The sequence below is a fragment of the Lonchura striata genome, chromosome 6 (genome assembly GCF_046129695.1).
Source record: "Lonchura striata isolate bLonStr1 chromosome 6, bLonStr1.mat, whole genome shotgun sequence".
In the NCBI taxonomy this organism is placed as follows: domain Eukaryota; kingdom Metazoa; phylum Chordata; class Aves; order Passeriformes; family Estrildidae; genus Lonchura; species Lonchura striata.
Genome location: NC_134608.1, coordinates 39,165,475 through 39,190,534, shown reverse-complemented (window position 1 = coordinate 39,190,534; position 25,060 = coordinate 39,165,475). Strand labels below are relative to the sequence as shown.

The 25,060-nt window shown below is 39.1% G+C and overlaps 1 protein-coding gene across 36 annotated transcripts in view; it reads right to left on the bottom strand.

Annotated features, from left to right (window-relative positions):
- The window catches only part of MADD (MAP kinase activating death domain), a 68,924-nt gene that overhangs the window by 22,735 nt on the left and 21,129 nt on the right, over window positions 1-25,060 (bottom strand). For 12 of the 36 annotated variants that reach the window (XM_077784181.1, XM_077784199.1, XM_077784208.1 and 9 more), the window contains 19 exons: window positions 24,014-24,127; window positions 23,267-23,347; window positions 22,037-22,093; window positions 21,109-21,287; window positions 20,294-20,529; window positions 19,782-19,937; window positions 18,702-18,809; window positions 17,712-17,905; window positions 16,793-17,124; window positions 15,954-16,093; window positions 14,651-14,752; window positions 13,706-13,744; window positions 12,619-12,678; window positions 12,059-12,161; window positions 10,830-11,016; window positions 10,510-10,660; window positions 7,946-8,152; window positions 3,188-3,241; window positions 31-128 (listed from right to left, as the gene is read on the bottom strand). In XM_077784181.1, the coding sequence (XP_077640307.1) occupies window positions 31-128; window positions 3,188-3,241; window positions 7,946-8,152; window positions 10,510-10,660; window positions 10,830-11,016; window positions 12,059-12,161; window positions 12,619-12,678; window positions 13,706-13,744; window positions 14,651-14,752; window positions 15,954-16,093; window positions 16,793-17,124; window positions 17,712-17,905; window positions 18,702-18,809; window positions 19,782-19,937; window positions 20,294-20,529; window positions 21,109-21,287; window positions 22,037-22,093; window positions 23,267-23,347; window positions 24,014-24,127 (2,598 nt within the window). Of the gene's footprint in view, window positions 1-30; window positions 129-3,187; window positions 3,242-7,945; window positions 8,153-10,509; window positions 10,661-10,829; window positions 11,017-12,058; window positions 12,162-12,618; window positions 12,679-13,705; window positions 13,745-14,650; window positions 14,753-15,953; window positions 16,094-16,792; window positions 17,125-17,711; window positions 17,906-18,701; window positions 18,810-19,780; window positions 19,938-20,293; window positions 20,530-21,108; window positions 21,288-22,036; window positions 22,094-23,266; window positions 23,348-24,013; window positions 24,128-25,060 lie in introns of all 36 variants that reach the window. The other 24 variants (XM_077784195.1, XM_077784204.1, XM_077784205.1 and 21 more) reach the window with 18 other exon arrangements.

The window sequence follows — 25,060 nt, the reverse complement described above, 5'->3', positions numbered from 1 at the left end:
ATAAATAAAGCAAGCATAGGAGCCACTGACCTGAGAACCTGAGGCCAAACTTAGGCCACTGTCTGCACTGATTTGGGATTTCTTCTCATCTGTTTCTCCCAAATCAAATTGTTTCACACCTTCTGGTCCTAAACAAAGGAAAGAGTAAATAATTACTGTACCAAGAAAAAACAGCATAGGAGAAAGCAGATGACAGACATATTGGGAGCAGGAACAGTACCAAGAAAACAGATTTGCTTTCTCATTTCTTTGATTTTTAATGCATTTTTTATTATTCCTTGGTACTGACAAAAACAACAACGCCAGCAGAACACATCTGCTAGTCTTCAAACATTAGTTTGAATTTCAAATATTCTGAAGTCCAGGAGTGACTATAATTAAACAGTACCTTTCTTAGCAATTCAAGAGAGATAAGAGGACAGACAACAGTCAAGTAGCTTCCAGTTACAATAACACATGCACAGCAGTTGACATTCAACTCTAGGAAGCCACTTCCTTTAATTCTTGGTAATAAAAAAGAATACCTATTTACTTAAAAGTCAGAATCTTTTTTTGAACAGCTAAATTGCTCCAAGTCATGGACTGAGTTTTTTCGGTTGCCCACTGCAACTATCTAGGCAAAAATCAGGTAACACATGACAAGAAAATAAACAGTGACAATTGGTGTTACCCAGTAAGATTTTCAAAGACTAAACTTGCATGATGCTGTACTTCCCAACATTCCCCAATTACATTAACAAATGGCTCTCCAGAGTTGGCAATCACATAGGTAGGGGAGAGAGAGGAAATCAGCAAGCTTTTAAGTCATGCATTCATTAATCCAACGATCCAAAAAACAAAAAAGGGAAAGAAAGGATAAAGAACTTTATATTCAGTTTCCCATGCACGTCTAGAATCATATCATCTATTGTCCTTGGATGGGATGGCAGAAGGAAAGGAGAATGATGGGGAGGTAGAGCCTGAAAAGAAATTTGGATAAGCACTGAATGAAGTAAATAACAATGCAAGAAAAGAGTGTGTCATAGGCTGTACACAGAATGTTAATATTCTCAGAAAGGGGAAGAGACTGAATGCAATACTTGTGCCATAGCCATATCTGCCAACTATTCAGTAGCAGGAACACATGATCAGCTGCTAGAATATTTGTATTATATACCCATGTCTGTAGCCAGTATCTCTAAACAAACAATGCCACTACCTATGTAACTACTGATCACAACAACCTGGGAATTATGAACATGTTCGTATTATACGTAATATTAGAGAAGATAAGATAGTGAAAAGGAAAGAAAACGGGAAGGGAGGAGAGAGAGAGAGAAGGATAATATACAAAGATCTGTGGGAGTGAGTTTGAGATGATATGTAAACTCATGAATAGCAAAGCCATAAGCGGGCTGTGCAGACCATACTAGCTTACTATTGAACCACCAATTCTTCCTGTGAAGTGTTTACAGAAAGTAGTCTTCATTTGCTATAGTATTTTGCCTTTAGACCCAAATGCCTTAGTTGCTGTAAATCAACTCCTCAAAGACTCTAAGAAAGAGAAAGCATAAACAGAATTTGTGAAGAAAAATAACAAAAAATATATTTTCTAAGAATTTGGAATATTATTTTCTACTGAAATACACATAGCTCACTTCTAGAGGTCTATATCTTCTCATTCAAGTGGTCATCATTTCTAGTTCTGATACAGCCAAAAGTTTTATATCTCATTACTACAGCAATAACATGAAATTTCAGCTGTGTGTTTTAAGCAATTTAGAAGTTTCCTGTCCCAACACATAATTCAGATATGTTTCTGGCAGTTTGACTTTCAAAGGAATTGAAATCGACTGAAGCAGTTCAGATATTTGAGGGCTGTAACTGAGTTTAAGGAGCACAATAGACACAACTACATTGTTGTCACTGTCAATTTACATGCACTTAAAAACCTCCCATTCCCTTCTTTATAGAGCTAATGCCCATATTAGCATATAGCCCCATAGCTATATGTCTAATACACATGGAACACTAAAACTTCAATTTACTCCTCCCAATGTAGGCATCTACCTGAAAGGCTCAGTTTGGGAGAGCATGTGTGCATGTGCTGTGTGTCTGTCTCCCAGACTCCTCCTCAGCAGGTAGCAATTCACAAATTAAGTACAATAAGCTGCACTGCAGTGCTGGCCCAGTGGCCCCACTCTCTCTGAACCAACTCCACATGCTAATCTGTAGTTAACAGAAGTATTTAACTGAGGTGCCAAAAATCCAGACCTAGGCAGAATGTTAGGAATCTTCACTCATTCACCTTGGCTATTAATCCTTCCCAATTTTCAGTCTGTAAAATAGGTAGCATCAGCTCTGCAAAGTACAAACTAAGCTTATGGTTAGGAAACACCTACCACAATATGGTTGTTATAAACTGGCTGTTTCCCTTATGTCGTATGTCCCTATTTACAACAGTGACAACCAAAAGAGCAAAACTTGGTACTGCACCTGCAGAGTATACATATTCAATATTTTATTCATTATCATATTTCAACAGATGTTCAGATTTGTGTAGATTTAGACTATTATTTAGACTCTGCAACAGCCTCAAACTATTTTACTCCTTCTTTACCAAGGCATATGAAAAACAAAATCAGGTTGATTCCTTATTATGAGGCTATTTTCTAGAAGCCATCACTAAATACAGTTATTCACATACACCTTCTCTCTCCCCCTCAGAAGTATTTCTTTTTGCAGACTGACTGCTCATGGTTGATGCCAGTTAACAAAATTTGCCATCCCACGGCTTGAACAAACAGGAATTTTTCATTCCAGTAACATTTAATCAATCAATATATCCACGCCAACAACTTGTTGAACAAGTTTTAACTCTTAAGGAAGGAGATGGAGTATCTTAAAATTCTTCCATATTTATTTGATTGGTGAGGATGCAGAACACCTGCTTCCCCTTCTTTGAAGGCAACAATTGTGGGAGGAAAAAAGAAAGGAGAAAAAAAGAAAAAAAAAGAGACATTTGAACATAATTTCCTCGGGGCAAACAGATTTGTTTGGTCCTTTAGTAGAAATTTTCTTGATAGATTTTGTTCTTATGAGTATAAAACCTGTGTGCCAGAGATGCAAGCTCACCCTGCACCTTGGGAGTTGGCAGTTATGGGGAGGCTGGAGGAGTCAGTTTCTACATTTTTTTACATTTCCTTACTCGTTTTTTCCAAAGATTTTTGCTTTTTCACTTCCTGGTGCTTGTTCCACAATTCTACCCAAGATGCATTGAAAGCAGGAGAGAAAGAGAGAGTCAGCAGCTGGTCAGACAGGTGAAAATGGGGAAAAAAATTCAGAGAAAAAACCCATCCCTTCACCTCAAAAAACCAAAAACAAACCCAAAAAAAAAAAAAAAAAAAAAGAAAAAGGAAGAATTTTATGACAACTACTGAGTGAAGGGTTAATTAACACCAGTTTAAAGAAGTCGATGTTACATATTGAGCACTGCATCATCTCTTAGTAACAGTATTCAAACATTAGAGATGACTTCATACAGTGGTGGTGGTGCATCCCCCCTCCCCTCCTTGGGCCACACTTTGACAGCAGTTAATCAACTAAGGAAAAACACGCTCTTATGAACAAATAATTAGTCACCTTTACTAAGAAAGGGATTTAAGACTGTCAGATATTTACCCATCTAAAACATAGGAATCACAGAAGCTCTAATTAACAGTAATATTTTAATGTCTCTAGTTTATATCACTGAAAGGAGAAAGACACAAAAACAGCAGCAGCAATTCCAAAAATATTAAACTATAGGTTAACATAACATTTAATCAACATTATATCTTACATATTATCACAAAGTTTACAAGTTATTTTTGACCTAACAACATTTTCAATAAAAGCCTAGCTCTGCCTATGAACCTGTCCTATATGTAAAGAGCTGAACTTCTCTGAATCCACTTGCTCCTATCAGAGTATAGAGAATGGAAAATGATGAAGAACTAAAATGAGCACAATATCAGACATGCTTCACTCTAATTTCCAAATCTCAAAGTCACAGCACTCAAGTGGATGAGTTCCATAAGAGAATATACAATGCACAAAACACCAAAAGAGTCTGAAGTTCATTTAAAACTGAATTTGAAATTTAGCCCTGGGACAAAAAAGCGATGAGGCACTTGCACTTTTCTATCACTCACATTGTTAAACTCTCTGAAAAGCAGTCACCTTTTCTGCTCAGAAACATCAGATCATTCCAGGTGCTGTCTCATTGGCCAAAGGAAACACTACAAGCTGACATGGTGAGCTGGCTCTTAAGTGTTAGGCACTGTCGTCTCTCACTAGCATCATTAAAGCTGGGGACACTACAGAGGAAGATCCTCTTTAAAAAGTGGCAAAGGAAAGGAAAAATAAGTAAAATGTTCTTTTACTGCTCTTTAAGAAAACTTCCTGAACAAATGAAAGGTCACTTAAATGTGTTAGAAACCCATTCCACACTGCAAATAGCAGAAATAAGGGCAAAACAGGCTCTAAATAAGTTCTATTGAGCAAAATGTCCACATAAAAAAAAAGACAAATAAAAAGGATAGTTTACAACTGTGGAGGAAGGCTCCAAAGTATTATGAAAAACAAGGTAGAAAAAGCTAGAAAGACAGCTTCTAGCTGACTGATTTCTAGATCTGCTTCATGATTGATGGATGCTCCTTCAACTTTCATAAATAGACAGATGGATAAGATAAAATTGCTGAGGGATCCAAACAGCATCCTACAGGCTTATCAAGCTGAGCATACACTGACAGAGATAACAATCTCTAAGATGGACTGAATTTGTTTGTTAAAGGGCTTTGAAAACATCTGGCCTCTTCCATGCTCAGTTTATATGGCTTTACTTTAAAAATTACCAGTCTGAAAGCTACAACACCTGCCATTAACTTACTTTTAGATGACTTTTCTGTTAATTTAGTGTAGAGTATATCCTAGCACATTAAAAATTACTTTGTTGAAGAAGAAAAACAAAACTTCAAATAAACTCACAGGGCATAAAACACTACACCTATGGCTTTGTTACATGACCCTGAACTAAACAGGACAGCAGGTCTAAAAAGGGCCTGATGGGCATGATCTGACAGGATTAAACAATTATTTGAAAACTAGTAATGGAAACTTCAGTAAGTACTGACATTTTCATTAACAGTTATGGAAAGTATGCAATAAACCTAACTTATCACTAACATAAAGGGGTAAATTAATTAACTATCAAGCCACCAGTGTCCTAACAAAAAGACCTACACTACAGGTGATGACCTACACTACAGATGATAAACCTTGGAAGACAAGAAGCCCAGAAGTAAGCAATTGCTGAGTATCAGAAGCATCATCTTCACTTTGAATTTTCTAGGTAGGAATTAGGTATCAAGCACAGTCAAGACCAAAGTTCAGGTGGTAAAAATCCATCCCACTTCACCTCAGAATAGGAAACCCTGTGAACTTTATGGCCGTTGTTCCTGTAGTACCAAAAAACTGCACAGATTCAGCTCTAGATTTGAGATGCAGCTTAATCACCACACTAACATACACTTTACACATGACTACTGCAAACAGACCTATACATTATTTTGCTCCATCCTTCTGAAGACTTCTCATTCTAGTATTTCTTCCTGTATATGGGTTAAAAGGGTAGAAGCCCAATTTGCATTTCATCTATACAATACCAAGAGATTAATTCAAATTTTTATTTACATATCTGCAACTTGAGGCTGTAAGTACCTTCTAAACTTCACAGAATCACAGAACTGCTGAAGTTCAAAGGGATCTGAGGACATCATCTAGTCCAATCTCCCTTCTTAATGCAGGATCAACTAAAGCTGCCTGCCACAGGACCATGTCCATTCAGATATTCACTTTCCCCACAGATGGAGAATCTACCACATTTCCAAGCAACCTGTTCTAGTGTTGGATCATCCTCACATAAAACCATTTTCTCCCCATGTTTAAATGGAACTACTTACAAATAAGTTGGTATTTCAGCAAGATGTAAATGTTTACCAAATGCTCTTCCCTAAATAAATTAGTTTGAATGAGAACACCTGCATTTCACATGACTAAGGCCAATCCTGTATTCTGAAGATGTCTTGTTCTGAAGTTTCTGTGACAGAATATAAAGGAAGTATAATAGGCAAGCAGCTTTAAATGATCTGTCTGCAACACAAGAGAAACAACCTGTACTTGTAGATCACACAAGTCAGATTAACATGGAGACTACACTGTTTCTACAACAATCTTCTAAAAAGTGACTTGCATACCAGTTCATGTTTTGGGGTGAAAGACAAAAGCAGTTAGAAGAAAAGGCTCCAGGAAAAACATTCAAGTCTTTTGAACTTTGGTCAGTCTAGGTAAAACCATATTCTTGCTATAATTTAGCTCCATAAGAGACAAGTGGAAACCATCATAACATTAGAACCACCAATGAGAATGTACCTTTGCCTGTCCTTGAAGACTGTGAATTGTTTAAGGCTTATATTCTGGCAACAGTAGCTAACATGACATATTGCATAGCACTTATTTTGGAAAGCACTTCTTATGATGCATCACAAACAGGAACTACCTGATGTCTGTTATCTCCATTTCTATGAGGCTTTAATTTCATCAAAGGGAAGGAAGCAGTCTTTGCAATCTCATCAAAAGATCTCTCTTCATTCTTTAAAAGAACACTGTCCTAGACCCTGGTTTATTCTTAGTTGTGCCAGAAGTATACTTTCCTTTTTCTTTTCTACAGAAAAGTAGTGACATATCCAGAGCAAACCAAATAACTAACTGAAACACTGGACATCAGAATCTGCAACTCTTTCAGCTTCCTGACAGCTTTTCAAATACAGTGCAAGACTAGTTTCTGAGCAACTGCTTCCATAGAAAACCTCTTTAAACAGAAAACAAATAAAGTCAGAGGGGTTCAGTATCAGTTCAGGACTCAACAGCAGACAGCCTGCAGTTATTATGTGTGTATAAGAATGTATGTCTGTACTCCTGTCACTTGGCTGCTCAACACACACATTCCCTTGTCTTATGCCACAAACTACATATAAATCCTCACAGCACCACATTTTCACAAGATTAATCTTTCACACAGTGATTCCACAAAAATATTTTAAACAGGCTGTAAGAAGCAACATCTATAATTTAACACGACATATTTTTGCAGTTGACAAAAAATTTCTCATATGCTGATCGTACTTCTCCTGTTTACAACCCACAGCCCACAGAATCCAATCAAAGTAATTTTTTTCTTTCTCCTCCACTAAAAAAGTCTGTAAAGCCCTTTCTAAATAAAACAGTTCTGAAAATCCTACTTCAAACTTTTGCCCCAAGACATAAGGAAAAGCTAAGCCAGCTAAGAGTAAAACAGGAAAATCTCCAGGGACTAGTCTAGCAGATACTGTTTAGAAGAATGCACATTCTATTTACTATTGCATAGAAGGAAAATCCATCAGTCCTGCTCACTAAAACTGTAACACTATAACTCTTTTTGGAAATTTTGTTGTTAACAAACAGCAGATTTTGGATCCCACTTATATCCGGATACAATCTACATAATTCACAGGTAGCTAGCAAAGACACAAAACCTTTGTTTCACATTTCCCTTCCACAGCTGCCCTTTCTGAAGTCCTGCTGTCCCTGTTCCTCTTTTGCCATTTTCCATTGCTTGAAATCAGCAAACACAGAACAAAAAATAAGGCTGTTTAAGATGTAATGAAATATAGAAACAATTAAGATTAGACAGCTTCTGGGGGAAAACTGCAGTGGATAGTTTATCCAAGAGTAGGGTGAAAATACATATGATTGTTCCTTGTGATCCAAGGTGTAAATGAAGCATGTTACAGTAGCAATGTAGTGTGTTAAAATGGAGAGAATGCAAATAGAACCTAAGTCCAAACCAGAAGTCCCCCCTGCACTTCACGTGCACCTCAATACACACCAATGGAAGCAATAAAATTTTCTTCCTTCAGACTTCTTGTGTCAAACTCCCTTGGCCCTTTGCCTGCAGGGCTCGGTGGCTTTGGCATTAGCTGAGGTACTGGCAGCTGCATCGTAGGTTTTGGCTCCACTCTTGGGGATGACGCAGAATCCTTGCCAACTGGAGTGACAGATCCATCTGTAGGACTTCGTTTCCTCTTTTCTGGCTCTTTAAATTAAAAGAACAGTGTTGAGAGTAAATAAATAAATAAAGATAAAGAAACCTAAGGAAAAATAAAATGAGAGCAGGAGAAGAAAGATGAGACAGATGGTCTCACCTAAATCATTAAGCCTGGCACTAAAACAGCTCAGTGCCACATTTGCTCCCAAAGGCCAACATGGCTTGCTGATAGCCTAACACACAGGTGGAAACAGTAGAGGAGAAAGCCAGAGTACTGTTTTAGGGATGCTCAAGTATCTCACTTGTGTATATCTGAAACCTAGGAATGTTCTCTGACACAGTAACTGTAGCATCTCCTCTGCCAAACTGTGAAAAATTAAACAACTCTGTCTAAACCACCAAGAGTGCAATTTATAGAAGATACATAAGTTCCTCTCACAGGGCAAAGATGACAAATGGAATCAGTTCCATGGGTAATAATAATGCAAGAAATCAAACTTCAGTTAGGGGAAAAAAAAAAAATACCAATCACCTATAGCTCTTCCATCAGTCTCTGAGACTTCCTATAATCATATGCCCCTAAAGGCAGTTTGGATAATTTCTCTGTATCAAACCCCACAGTTTGAACTACAGCAAAACCTTCAGAAAAGAATAATTAAAACCAGGTTTTCCATAAAGAGCCTCCTGCTCAAACTATTCCAATACCTGATGAATCCAATAGTCAAAACTTCATTTCCCGTTATCTAAATCTGTGCTACTGCTAGAATTTGTGATACTTTTGTTCAGTGGATTTAAGATTCTGCTAGATAAAAAAAACCTTTCTATTTAGACAGTAACTGTAAAGAATCAACAGCTAACACTCCACAGACTGAGCACTTCCATCCTTCAGAGCAAAAGTGTTTCCCCAATTCCTTGCAGATCTTTCAGAAACCTCCTCAACTTTGCAAGATGTGAATACCAGAACTGGAAGTACTACCTCATTTGTGGGTCTTGTTACTGATACATCAAGATACTATACAGTATCTGCATTCCAAATGTGTATTCACAGATACACAGTGCCTCCCTTCCCAGTTTTTACAGACACAGTAAATAGTGGGAAGTTCACATACAGCAGCAGGAGACTGGTTCCTAGGATATACCTCCCACTGTCCTTGTTCCTAAAAACAAGTCCTTAGTTTGACCACATTATAATAACTTAATCACCATGCTTTATTAAGACTTAGCTTACTCTACACAAATAAGCAATATCCATCATGTCCTGTTGGATTACTAGTTTATTACTATATGTTAAATAATGTAAACATAAGGACTAATCTCTATAAAACATCTAGAAATAAATACTAATTTCAACTAATTGAAAACAAGTAAAACATACTAAACAGCTAAAACTTGACTGCAAATTAAGATGTTATGTAATAATGAGAAGAGTTTTTAGAAGTTTGCACCAAATTTTGTCTGTCATGACCACAGTTAGTTTACTGGGAAAACTCTACTTATCATCAAATTATGCTATCTGGTCTTCACTCTAAAACTACCGAGTTTTACATCAGCCACTCCAATTTTCCTTAGAAATCAGGGTCAGACTAAAAGCTTGTAATTACCATGATCAGTCCATTCTCCACATTCAGGACTATTCCACTAGCACATCCTTCCTTACCTTCCTCAGCATTCCAACAATGACTGGAAAGGAACACAGGGTGTATCTAAGCCAGCTCATTAAAAAATCTCTGATACAAGACCCAGGACACCAACTATAAAGGGTTTAGTAGATGCTACTCCTCTGCTACAATGAAATAAGTAATTTTTCATCATTTGAGATTACAGAAAAGTCAGATACTAAGCGGAGATTTATCTTTTTGTCGTTTTTTGCTTTCTTCCTTAGCATGCATTTTCTTTGCGTTAAGAATCACATTCTTAAAAAACAGCTGAAAAATAAAGAGCAGTTTTCAAACTTTCTTCTCTAAGAGTGTTTAGTTGTATGAGAATAACTGTACAGTGCAATGTGGTTGGAGAGATGTAAGTCTCAAATGGTACCACACTACAAGCATCTCCCTCCCTACTGAGGTTGCCTGCAACAACTTTCCAAGACTGTGACTGGGACAGTTTTAGCTGAAGGTCCCCGTTCCCAGACTTTCCACTTCAGCTATAGAAGTGCCAGGTTTTATATCTCACTGCAGAGTTTCCATTTTCAATTAAATATCAGTATGGCCATTATTCTGCTTTGGTCCAGTAACATGTATGTAAGAAACACAAAACAGGCTCAAGCTTTTTAAGGCTTCAGTAACAATGGTACAATTCTCACTATTTTGGAAGTGCTGGAAAAGCCCTGAAATATCAAAAGGCACAAAACAAGCTACCTTCCCAATAGTTCATGAACACTGTATTCTCATGAACACTCTTCTTACCTTTATTATAGTAGTGAGTATGTGCTATCTCTAGCAGGCCAAAAACACTGGCCATGCCTCCCAGGCCAGCATTTGCATATGACTGCTCCAGGCTCAACACAGTACACTTCAGCAGGTCCAGCATGCCTTTATAAACCTTGCGGCTGATCTCCTGCAATGAAATCCCCATTAGTGCTGCTATTTCAGATGTGAGAAAGTAAGTCAAGAACATAAATTCTAGAGCTGCTGTAACACCAGCTTTTCACAACTGACAAAAACTTCCTGTGAATTGAGCCTCAGCAGACACCCAGTGTGAGGACCCTGCTGAGTTCAGCACTGACCACATCCTGTATGACATCCTGTCGAGCATCCTCCTCGGACTGGATGGTGCGATTCAGCTTGCTCAGTACAAAGACACGGAGCTGCTCACTCTCCAGCAGTCGTCGGACTCTCTTCATGTTCAGCCAGCCAACACCTTGCCCATCAAGAACATTGTGCACCACTTCCTTCAGGAACTGCTGGTTCTCACTGATACAGGCAGAGAAAGCAGGCAAAAGTTAGTTAATCTCTGCTTCCTTTGCCTTGCATGGGAAGAGAGCTACAGCCAGGGCACACACAGAAGTACCTTCCCTATCAACAGTAGTTGACATCTAGCTCTGTCTGCTGCTAACATAACTGCACACCGTTCAAGCTCTGCTCCATAGGTATAGTATCAAATACTTTATTTTGTCCTTTATTTCCTATAAAAAGCCATAATCAGGCTTTCCTCTAGCTCCTCTAGGGTACTGCTCTACCCTTCACTTTCACAGCACATCCATAGAAATTTTTTATGCCTCAACCTTCTTCCATAGCCCCAACATCTGGGCTGTAGGCTTTCTTTGAAAGCGGAAGTGCAGCACTACTAATGGATTACTGCAGCAGCCTTGGCACATGTTTTGTGGGACACATGTTTGCTCAGCTTCTTTTGCCACAGAGGGAAAGGTAAGAAGGAAACTCCTGTGCAACCTACTGCATTCCCCAGTCTGAACTGCAGTTACTGTTCTTCTTACTTGTCCCCCAAAGCCAGTAGATCAAAATAAATTCACTCTACACATGACTGCTACATAAGAAAGGGAGGAGAGAGCACAGGCACAGGTCAGGTAATGTTTACTTGCACCATTCTGAGTCCCTTCCCAAGGTTGAGAAAAGCACTTCAGATGAATTTATGGAATCAAACTTATTCTTTGGACTCAGCTGATCCCCCTACATGGTGCATTAAAACCCAATGGGCTAGATCCCCTTGTTCAGAACACTCAATTAGAAAGAATAACTACTGAGTTAAAGTAGAAATCTAGTACATTTTAGATCTCAGACAGAAGGAGGATACATTTTGGAGCACAGAAAAATAAGCATGTGCACTATTAACTGTAAGATATCCATCCCAAATCGTCTTAGACAATAACATGTCCAGGTCTAGGGCAACAGAAAAGTAGTACTTAGTTTTCAACAGCTAGACTTCTGAGAAAACATTGGCCAGGTAGGAGGCCACTCTAACTACACTGTACACCTGAAAAGCAGGAAAAAATATTACCTGGAATTGCTAGATCGTCCCTGAGGTGATGGAGATTCTCTTTTCACTGTTGGGCTGTGCTTTATGACTGAAGACTTCTGATCAACAAGAGCCCGTCTGTTTCCTAAAGAGGAGAGGAAACAGAGTGAGAGGAAAGGGCAGGAAGAAAACAAACTGATAGCAGGACAGTAACAAGCAACACTAAAGTTGGCTAACACACCTATTCAAATTACAGGTAACAGACTTCAAACAAAATGGAAAACTCCAAAAAAGCAGCAGCATATATCATATTCTAGCATCACACATCGGCAGAAAACAGTAATGGGAGTAATGCGGAGAGAAAAAGAGATGGTAATGGGAGCAGGAGGTGAGAGGCAGGAAAAGTTAGGCTGCTCTGCATGCAGTTCCACAACAAAAACCATCTTCAAATTAGTCACTATATGTAAAAGCATAATGCATTGAGGGTGACTAGTATAGATCATGTGGTATTGGTTACCCAGCGAGAAAGGTAGCCCAAAGTCAGGCACAGGGAATGCTGGAAATTGTTACATCATGCACAGCTCATGCTGTAGGGAACCCACCTTCATTGCTTACTGGGCCAGCTTCAGTAATAATCTCCATTATAGTATTTAACCCAAATACTGGGACACAAAATATACAATTAGTAGTGTACTGAAATATCTACACTCCCCACTGTCAGCATCAAAAGAATCCAACTACTAGCTTCTTCCCAGCCCTCCCTCAAAATAAAACCCAAATGACACTAGTGCAGGAAGGATGTTTGAAAGCTCAAGACCACAAGGGCCAGAATAACTTATCTTAACAGATAGTGCTTGACTTGAAATTTGGCATCGTGGAACCAGTGTATTGCATCTTCAAGGACATTATTGCACATATTGTATTTGAATGGCACTACAAAAATCATCTGCATCACCAAGGAAAAAATACCAATGGATGCACATGAAATAAAAATTAAAAAGTAAGATGGAAAGTGGTCAAACAGCAGCAATGAAATGGAGTCCCAGCATCATTTCCCATTACAGTTAGAAACACACACTTGGCAAGAACAAGTTAATGCAGAAACTTTGTATCTCTACAACAGAGGCAAAAAATATCTAAAAACCACTGAAGTGCCCAGTGGGAATCCCACTGAGCCAGCATGCACATGTAAATGAACGCACACACACACACACACACAAACACACACTTGCACATGCATAAAACAGACTGAGCTACTCCATGGAAATCCCATTCTCATATCTGCACAGTAACATTAAAGGTCCTACAGCATTAAAATAGTCAAGAAAAGAACACCAAAGTGCAGAACATGAGGCACAAAGCATGAATGAGGAATGGGAAACCCCATCACTGTTTTCTTCCAATGCATGGAATCAGTCATTAAGTTTACCCATGAAACAACCCTGACATGAAGCATGTTTTGTATCCAGTACAACTGGACATAAAAACATAACCAACTGGTAAAAGGTTGTCAAAAACAGCAGTGCAGAGTCTCTGCTAGTGTTTTCACCCTACCAGTCCTCTTACTCCTCCCTTTACACACAGGGAATGACTACTTGTCTCAAAAACAAAGTCCAAAGCAGAAACACAAAATCCACCTTTTGGTCTTTGTTTCTACAAGGTCAAAGGTCAGCAAAACATCATACCAACCTTCATCCACATCCCTTCCCAATTCCAGATTAAAGTAATCTTTACCGATAAAAGTGATGAGAAGGAAAAAACAAATGAAAAAAAAAATCAACACATTAAAACAAAAGCAGTAAGTTCTAATCAGATAGAATAACTCAAAAGGCAGAATAAAACCTCTCCTCAAAATAGCATCTGAACAGGTCTCAGCACTACGAGACCAGTGCAAGCTCAGTCACCCCTGTGATATTACATTTGGTACAAGGATGACCAGGCTGTCTAACACCCATGGTGTGAGGGCCATTTCTCTAATGCTCATTCAGACATGTTACCTAATGAAACCGCAGACTAACAGGAGATGTTCTCATGAAAAGATTGAAAAGATTGTGCACATAAGCTAGGGATTAATCTTCACTCTCAGAGAACTGAAAGCATGGATGTAATTTGATTTTTTATTTAGCAATCTGAAAAGATGATAAACACTTTTGAAACTCACATAATCTGCAGTCTCCATGGGAGGATACTGCATTTACAAAAGCAGTATCATCACTTTTATAAATTACCTATGGATAAGCATGAAGATAGTGGCAGCACAAAAGCAGGACCTACCTCTTGGTTCCCATTTGTGGTAAGCACATATCTCTCCCTCTCAAGTTTTTTCATAGAGGTGCACACAGAGAAATGTGCTTACCACACCCATTCTTTATACTAAGTACTTAAAAATAAAATGAAACAAAATACACTATGAACATTGGTTTTGTTTTCTATCTGTTAACTCAGCCTAGATTGGACACTCCCCATCCCAACAATTGTTGGGTAAAAGACCGAGAAATAAGAAAACTATTTCCTATCTTGCGCCTTAACACAGGTATTACCCAAACAACCAAAAGGCATCACTCCTGGGATTCCTGTTAGGGGTAGGACCTCAGACTGGAAAAGGCTGTAGAAGACAAAGTAAAAAATTATTACCTTTCAGGCTGGGAAAAGGAGTATTCTTATCTCTCCCAACTTTGGTTGGTAAGGCCAAGTTGGACAGACTGAAACTTGTGCTGTGGTTTCTGTACAGGCTGCCTATGACAGAAGACAAAAACAATTAATGCCTACTGCTCACTGCACACACCCAAAGATCCTGCAATTCATCATCTTATTTCAGATCCTTAATGATTAAGTTCTTTATTACCCAAAAGTCTCACAACCGCTACATGACCTCATTTACATTGCAACCACATCTGTAATCAGATTATTCTAAACTGTACAAAAACATGTCTTAGCATTTGTGTTACAGTAATTGATTTTGGGTCTTCCAGGCTGAAATGTAACAGCAAAATCTTCCTGTCTTCCTGCACTTAGAACAGATCGTCTTAGGTCTACCTTCTAGTTTGATCCTGTTTTTGGGAACAAATGAATGGTTGGGCCACATGAGAAACAGGATGACAGAAGATTTGCAAAACATGTAACTGAAGTGAGGACTGTTCACTGTGTCTTGTGAAACACTGTAAATCTGCCATGGAACCATGCTTTGAAATAGAAGCTTTTAATTTATTAGGAAAAAACACACATTCTTCCTGGTACAGGCAGATCTTAAGGACACAATTATGCATTCTCATCTGTTTAAGCCCGTAGACAGCCTGAAAGCATCACATTTAGATAAAGGAGCTGATTAGCACTTCAAATTATTAAAGTGTCAACATACTATTTCAATTTTCCTTGGTTCTTTGTTTTTTTGTAGCCTTACTTTAGTAACAGTCAAATTACCAGAAACATTTAATATATTTTCCCAATGCTACAAATTTCTTCCACTGCTTTTTACTGTAGTGCAAGACAAGTGGCCATGCCTTCTGTCCCTCATTGAGAGATTCTAGATTCATGTTCCACACCTGTGGGTTTTTTTATTAAAATATAATTGAAAGTAGGTAGTCAAAGAATTGAATTTTGCACCTAAGTACACAACATGGCAGCATGGAAGGCATATTACTGTAAGATTTTTTTAATCAATTTCATAAAATTATACAATGCTTTGTTTAAATGAAACATAAGAAATTTCTGATCTGTGCCCTAAAGTGCCATACAACTCAAGGGGCTAACCACAAAACCAAAGTCCTTCTTACTGAAGAATATATAAAGCAGTAGCTGTCAGCAGCTGTCAGCAAGCCACCATGACTACTGGAGAGCTGGTAACAATTTGACAACCAACTCATTCTCTTGACTAGCCATCTCTCTGTACACTCTGATACAATAAATAAAACTAGCTTAATGAATGCATCGTACATACTTGCAAAAGACATGATGCCACCAAAACCTTCACTGCTGTTGTTGGAGACAGTAGAGTTTGGGGAGCTGGCCCTGGAATCTGAATCTGCATCAGAATCACTGGCCAGTTTTAAACTGTTTGGCCGAAGTAACTTCTGAGACCTTTAAAGAAATTAAGTACAACTGTTATTAGCATTTCCCCTTCCCACCCCAAATCAATAAATTGTATGGTTGTGGGAGACCGATGTTGGTCTCATTCCAACCAGTTTTCACTACACTACCTGCAACCTTGTAGAAAAGAAAAAAAAAAAACACCCAAATAAACAAGGGAAAAAAAAAAAAACAAAAAAAAACCAACAAAAACCAAAAACTAGACAACTGAAGCATCTTCACATTCAGGCTTTTATAGCCTTTCAGGGCATATTGAAAACTTGTCTACAAAAGGGCATTGGCAGACTTGCAGGTGACAGGGTTCTGGTTTGAAAGGAGTAACAAGAAAACCCATTGCCACCAATCACTGCAGTATCTTCCCCCCAAAAGATAAAGATTTACCAAAACAGTTTCCAGAAATCAGTACATGATATACTAGAATGTTGTAGAAAGAATTGTTAATTCTCATAGCTCCTACTGCTTACATAAAAGTAAGGAACTAAGGGACTAAAAAGATGCTTTTATTCAAGGGTTGACAGCATTTCAATATTAAATGAAAGTGATCAACAATACATCTCAGTTGCCAAAGACATTTGAGTGCATGAATGTTAAACTACATGAAGCAGACAGAAACCCCAGATGCGCTGTACAGAAGGAGCACACGCCTGCTTCCACTGAGATTCTGGTGAAAAGGAGAAAAGGAGGACTTGCCTGCTTCCATTGAGATTCTGGTTAAATCTTGGGGTGTAGCTCTCTTCCTGCTCATCATCTTCATCCTCCGTAGGAAAACCATACTGTGGTTCAAAGTATGGATTGTCATACTCTCGCTTCCTCACCACCCCTTCTGAGGAGCTCATGCTGCCAGCTGCAATGTCACTCTCACGACGATCCAAGCTTATCTTGGGAAAGCTTGGTTGCAGTGGCAAGGAAGAGAGATGGTTTGAAAATCCAGCAGCCAACTTCTCTTCTATTTCTGCTGAGTCTGCTGCCTCCTGTGGACCAGTCAAAGCATTGATCTGTTCGCTAATTTGTGTTACATACAACTGAAGGGCAGGACAAGAACAATTATTTCAAACTGGGAAATCTGCACAGTCCTTGCTGCTTGCTACGGGGCCCCCACCACATCCCCACCACTTATGTCTCTGAACTAGGATTTCTCATACACTGCAGTATTTGTGCATTTTTCTAGGGGCTTACTTCCCATTAAAACAGCTCTGACAAAGTAAGTGTTAGCTCAGGATAATGGCTTTCCATTACCATGTTTCCATGCTCAAAAGACCACAAATTCATGAGTTTCTCCACCCCACTCCCTGTTCCTCTAAATACATCAGGTCTTTCCAGACTCTGTAAAAGCAATTCCTGCAGTCCCAACCTGGACCATTTCTCTCTGCTAATGCTGCATTTTTCAATGCAATGGAATTTTTTTGTACAGGAATGGTCTATTCCAGCATAAGAGGGTCCCAGCAAACTCCACCTTGCTCAGAAAGTCCAGGGTGAGCATGCAATTAAATCTGGGCATGGTGTCACAGTCCTATTAGCTTTTGCCTTTCTCAGACAGAATCACATGCATTCTCCCATTCTTTATATTCTAATACGCTGATCCTGAGGCTGAACTCATCTCAGTACACACATGATTCACTCCATGGATGACAGTGCTGGGGCTGCTACTGGCTGTAGTACTGGAACTTGAACGAGGCTGGTTATTCTCTTGGGATGTCTCACTGTCCATGGTCTGTTCATCGGGATCTCCTGAATATTCTTGAAAGTCATCAAATTCCACTTCACTAGCATCACCAAGGGCTGCATGAGTCAGGGGGTCAACATCTGCAAACACATCATTATTCATTAAACAACATTGCCTTCCTCAGCCTTTTGCCCATCTAATTATTCCTAGAAGATGAGGACTGCTCAACAGAATCAACTTGCATAAAAATTTAGGTTGCAATGGGCTTTTAGAGGTCATCCATTCCTATTCTCTCCTCAAAGCAGAAGCACCTTCAAAATTAAAGCAGGTTGCTCAGGGCTTTATCTCACTGAGTTTTGAAAGTTTTCAATGCTTGACATTCTACAGTGATCCTGGGAACCTATTCAACTACAATAACCATTAAGTTATTTTACTTGTGTCCAAGTAGAGTATCTTTGTTGCAGCTTATGATTGTTACCTCTTGTCCTTGAGACAAGGGAAATGTTTTGGGACTTCTACATTTAGTTTGTTGAACAAAAGTGAGTGTTTATGCAGCTTCCATATAAGCCACTGAGAATGCATTTTTCTGTCCCCACTAGGACAGAGCTAGCACTGAGAATCAATATGCAGGGGCAGGAGAGAGCTCACACTCTGCTGTCCATATTGCAAAGTATTTACTGGCAGCAGAAGGTTGCTTCCAGATCTAGTGAACCAGTTTTGTTCAGCAGCACCTATTTGGAGGAAGTTGTTTATAAGCAGGAGAAATGTCCTTTCTCAGTCTACCCACACACTTTTACCTCAGAGCAAGACCACAATGGGACAATACTTCATTCTGATTCAGGGATTTAGGGGAGGCCTTTTTCCCAAAGTGCTTCAGATGAATTAGGAAAGGGAACCTATGTGAACCTTGTGAAAGTAAAAGCAAAAGTTACTCACTTGGGGTATCACCATTAATGTCACATTTCATCATCTCACTGACAAAGTCACCAAGGGAGGAGTAGGAGGAACTTGAATCGTCATAGTCGACACTGTCACTGCCACTGCCGCAAGAGGCGAGAGAGAGAGATGAGTGGCAGCATCAAAGCAACAGCAGGCTCTGACGCTTTAAAGATGTGAATCAGCACTGTTTTCATGGACCTCCTAAAAATCTCATATTATAGTAGTTACAAACAAATTTCACAGGCCAGCTTCATGAAAGGTAAGAGCAAAAAACATCACTTTCAGGTATGTGAAGAGTTATGGGAAGACATTTAAAACCTCTTAGCAAGAGATTATGAGGCTAACAACATAAAGTTATGAGGCTAAACATAAGTGAGTAGAGAATAGTGTATTAATTCACAAAACGTGTGTGTTTATGTAGGACAACTTCAAGAAACTGGGAACCACAAGTAAAAGCATTTCCTTTTTACACTAGTGATAAATCCCATTCTGTTAGGACCACTGGTGCTGTATAGAATGTAAAATACGTGCAAGTCTGAGGCTGAAAGATCTCACAAACCAGGAAGGAATAAAAAGGAATAAAATTAGACACAAAACTCCAGGAAATATGGCCAAAAACTACTATATGAAGTTTCCTTTCAGTTTACTAAACACACAAGGTGGTCACAGGCAGTGGGTAGTACTAACAAGCTTTGCATAACTATGGATAGGGAAAAGACATTTAAAAGGGTGGTAGGATGGGTGGGAGTATTTGCAGTACTGTAGCAGAAATAACCAGAAAAAGAACAGTATGGAAGAAAAGACAATTAGGGTGTGAGGAAATGACAAATGGCATACAGGTAGCAAAAGAAAAAAGGAAAGTATGGAGAATCACATTAAATGAATACACTAGCAAAGGGTTAAGAGGTTTGCTGTGGTAACGGAGAAGTGAGAAAATTTGCTTCAGTGTATGCTGCCCAGACTAGAAATGAAACAGCAGCCTGGCAGACTACAGGAAAAGGCTGCAAATGAGAAGTAGGAGAGTTCCAGCAATCTGAGATAACTCTCATGTGACTATGGGCATGTTCCCCACTAACCTGTCATCAGTGGGATCAGAATCTGTTTCCTTCTCTGCTGGGACATTCAGGGCTTCAGCCAGCTGTGAATTGCTGTCATAGACTCGATAGTGGATGGGCTGCAGCTGGTGAGCATACCACTTGGGTTTGTCACCAATTAGGGCTGGGTCAAACATGTCTGCACAAAAAAACCAAGAAGAGCATTAATCAAACTCATTTACTGTGTCAAAGGCTTCATTCATAGTAACACTACCCTCTACTAAGTCTTGCACAAAGGGACAGTCTAAGAAGCCTACAAAACTTCTCCATAATCAAACAAGAGGTAAAATTGATTGGAGGAACAACTCACCAATAGCAGGGCTAACTTGGGAGAAACACATGAGGCCATACATAAAAAGAGAAAAATATTCCTTGAACTAGATTTTCCTCCCCAGCAGGACTAATACAGTATAAAATTAAATCCTTCCCTAGAATGTCTAGTTTTTAAGATCCTGCATTACATCCAAGTGCAGGAAAGGCAAGATCAACACTTACTATTATGAATTCTTTGGAAAGCATAATTAGTAGGGTTGAGTGACCATTCTCCAAAGTATTCTACTGCCTGTGTTCTGGAAAGCTTATCTGCAAAAGGTGTTTGCTTCGGCCTAGAGGCAAGAAAAGAATTTGCCTGGAAGGCTACCACTGGTCGTGGGAAGAGGCGAAGAGTGCGAGTATGCATTTGGAAACCTTGCAAAACGTTTGGTGAGTTGAAGAATCTCACCATAGCAACCCTAAAAGAAATAGAGAACAATACATTAGATAAAAACACAGAGCATAACAAAAAAGAAGAGAGAGCCCTTAAAAGGTATGCCATAGACAATGTTTCAAACCTTTGAGAATGGTAACCTAACTCTTCTTAGCAAACAGCTGTCTTGCAAAAAATAAAAGAAAAATTCAAACAAACTTAAACCCAAGAAATTACTTTGTTCTAATTCACCATCTTAACACAAACACCCACTCAGTGAAGGATATAATTCTTGTTTCTCCCAGCTGAGGTAAAAACTAAGTCTCCAGCTTTTTCTTTCTGTAGTTAAGGTTTGTGATTTAAGCTGGGGATACAATATCAGACTGACAAATCCAGGTAAAGTGGATGATGCAAGAAGCAAAACACCCTCTCAAGATACACAGTTATGTTCATGTACATCATAGATATGAGATAAACACTGTAATTACTATTCTTTTTCCCCACATGATGCCAAGAAATCTACAATAGTACCTGACAGAAGCTGTTTCACTCACAGAAATGTTTGTGCTGCCCTCAAGTGCAAATTTTTATGAAGACTCAATGCCACCTTCCTGTTAAGCCTCACCTGGTAGCTACATCGACAGAGTCCACATCATTTCCATAGATCAAAGGGTTGAATTCTGTGGAGGGAGTAGACTGCAAATCATTCTGTGGTCTTCCCAGCAGCAGAGGCACCTCCTGCCCCTCATGAAACTTCTCTAGATTAAGAATGGGCTGAGTATTCAGGCTCATGCTGGCCAGGGCCTATTGAAGGACATTGTGCACACATTAAGCAAGAACAGTTATTTATGGAACAAATAATCAGAGCTACCCTGCCCTCTAGGCAATTGCAACAATTATGCATGCTCCATTAATTTGTCTTAAACCACCTCCACGCTGAGGCAACAAGTATCTCCAAGCCCTCATTTATGTTGATTGTCAAAATGATCTCCTCAATGCTGAAAGGAGTCCTGGAGCCAGTCAAGGAGTAGCACAGAATTTCACCTTGCTAGATCATTCATGACATGAAAACAGAGTTGTAACTGGACCACTACTAGTATGGCACTGCATAATTCTACTGCTTGTAGAGTTATTTCCATGTGTAATTTGAATACATCTTGGGAACTAGAGGCCTTGAAACTTGCCCTTAAAGGTGGCTATTCAACCAGTAATTTGATATTCCAGGAAAATGTGGAGACACCTCTATACAAACATCTGCTTGTATCCCTGAAAACCTCCACTTTGCATTTGAATAAAGCCTTCATCTGTCTATAAAGTTACCTCTTCAACCCTCATAAATTCTTCAAGGAGCAGCACAAGTGGTGAGTCAGTCCTGGACACCCAGCCCTATCCTAAATCTTCCTAATTTTTCCCATTTGCCCACTGAGGCTTCAACTTTTCTCTTAAAAATAAATAAATATATAAAACAAAAACAAAGAAACAAACAAAAAAAAAAAACTCCAAAGGAAAAGGGTAAGATGGAAAATCGAGGGGAAAAGAATAAAATAAAGAACCTTGTTGTCAGGAGTGAGCAGCTGTTTCTGAGTGATTGCAGTCATGCTAACGAGACACTGGAGGCAAGATGGAAGATCATATGATAACACCACAGCAGCCCATCAGAGCCAAGACGAACACATGACCACAGAGAAACAAATGGAAGGAAAAAAAAAAATCTATTACTACCACATATCACAAATGAGAGGAAAATAAAACGGATCACAAAATAGACACATCTTAGGAAAGAGGTATAACTGCCCCACCCCCAAACATTCATATCTGGTCACTTTGGAAACTGGCAAGCCTGTTGTCCTTAATGATGCAGCTAAGAACTTTCTACAGCAGGTTAAAAGTAGATATCCTGAAATTCATTTATTGACTCAAAGAACCAAAGGCACATAGAAGTGTTAACCTTAATAAAGTGGGCCACAATTTGTCTGCTTTTTACCAGGAGCACTCTTTTGCCAATGGCAAACCCTTAATGACAATGCCCATAGGAATACTTAGGGGATGTAAGTTGAATTTGGGCGAACACTCTGTGAATTTTAAATGTGTCTTCAAAAAAAATGCAATTTGTTCTTCTGATACTTGAGTTTGCCTTTCTACTAGTGAGAAAGTTTTGCTAAATAGTGCCTGTCTGAAATTGCAAGGGGGTGAGGCAGCAGTGGGGAGAAGGTTGATCTAACAAAACTCCAGGCAATACATCACTTCCATCTGTGCTGACAGCAGGTACTGGGATATCAGAGAGGTTACACACTTTGCTCTCCTGGTCTATGAGGAAAGAGAAAGAGCAAACCTCATCACATCAGTAACACACTTTACTTTTAGATACTGCATGCAGCGTGCATAAGGAAAACAGAAATAAAGAGATAAAACCTGCTTGACACGATCAGCCAGGATGACCCAAGCTGATTAATGGCTTAGCAGGACCTGAGAGGAGAGACTGACACTTCACACACAGATCTGTGAATGGAGGGGAAACAAAGATGATCATAGCTTGATGGATCAAGTCAGAGTTTAAAGCCCACATGGCAAACATAAAGGAGGAATCTGGAACTTTCTGTATCAACTGGAAACAAGTTAGCCTCAAACAACAGTAAAAATAAGAAACCACCTGTTGTGAACAGGGACATTTCAGCTTTACATTCACTGACTTGAACTCTTACCCACTCTAGCAGAAGAGCTGGGCAACACTACCTATGCTACATTCTGCTGAATCCGAGTCCTTTCCCCAAAGTGCATATTACCTGTTTCAGATGCTTTTTCAGCTCTGAAGCTTCTGGTTCTGGCAATGCTGGCAAAGATTCTGCATTTGTGGGAACGATCACCTGGAATTAAGCACAACAACAGACTAAAAATTCCCCACCTGTAGCTCCAAAACAGAACCCCCAGAATCTCCAGCACTCCAGTCACCAAAGAGTAGAAGACACAAAGGTAAAATAAGAAAAAAAAAAAAAAACACAGTCACAGACACCTGCTCTTCAGTTCTTTAATGTTGTTATTGTTTACAATATAATAAACAGTGGAGTTACTTTATGATTTACCATAAAAACAAGAAGTTTGAATCAACCCACACTTTGCATCAAGTCGATGATGTCATTCACATTTTCCTTGAATTAGCCTAGCTCGTATCCTTGTAGAAAGTGAGATACATAGCCCCACTAGAATCATGACAACCTGTGGGAAGGTTCTTAACAGACTGAGTTTCTTAGGTAGGGCTATAAGCCATCTGACAATTAGTCAAGAAGAAAGTTCTACCATTTGCTTAATGATTTACCTTCTAATGATATAGACAGATCAATTAACTGAAAAAGGATGTCTAATGCAAAAGGCATGGGGACCTTGAGACAGAACAAGGAATGGAATCCTAAAGTTTAAGATGGGAGTGGCAAAGGCAGACTGAGGCCAGGCATTACCAAATTCTCAGTGGGTACACTGGTGACAGTACACAGTTCCTGGAAACAAAGCCTCAAGTTCTTATGGGTGCCACTTACCCTGTTGGTATCCAAGTCAATAAGCCATACATCATCAGGCATTTTAAAATCCAGTTTGTAAAGGAAGAAACTTGCTGGAACACCAATGATATAAGGTGTAGGGGCTAGAAGCAACTGTGAGAGAAAGACAGACTTTAATAAGGACAAGATCTGCATTTGATATCACCATGTTCTTCCCAAATATTTTTTCATTGACTACAGTATGTTTATAGCAGAGTAGACAACACAAAATGCACTGGTAAGTAATTAATATCATACAACGGAAGCATAAAAAAGGAAAAAAAAAGAAAAAGAAAAGAATAAAAGCTCCTGCTCAGAAAGCCTTAATTTTCATCTAGGAGAAAATACATTTCCATGTCCCATGTTATATGTCCCAGTCCCATCCAGGACATAATTTACATGGCTACAGAGCTCTTTGAAAACAGCTTGCCATGTCTATCATGTTCAGAGTGGGAGCCTAAGTTGAAAAGCAAGAAGTCATGGATGAATACATCCTCAGCTCAAATTGAGTCTGTGCCATTGTAAATAGGCAGATACAAGGACTTTACCCTTATGCTTGTAGTGGTAATTTGGTTTCAAAATAATAACATCTCTAAGAAGTACAAGATAGACATTCTTTCAGATGTATGTGGAAAACTTATGGGGAAATTCAGGTTGCTTCTGGCAAGACAATGAGCAGAGAAAAAAGGTTTAAATCAACTAGGCATGTAGCAGCTTGAGACCAGTGGCTTGGGAGGCTAATTTATTATTTTAATTTAGAATTGTTGGTCACCTCCAAAGAGTGGCACAAGAACAAATCTGCAGCATCAGTTGCAGGATAGCACTGAAGTAGTAAGATGGCCTGAATTCTATCTTTCCAAGCAGACTAATGAGCTCCTGCAAAGAGCTGATTATTAGCAAAACCCAAGCTCCCTGATAAAGCTACACAACACTTCTTATTTCTGAGATTGCAGGCAACAGTTTCTGAACTCTGAATTAAAGAGCCCTCAAGCACCCCTAAATGTTACTCTGGTCCCTCCTCAACAAACTTCAATACTCAGTTTAGAG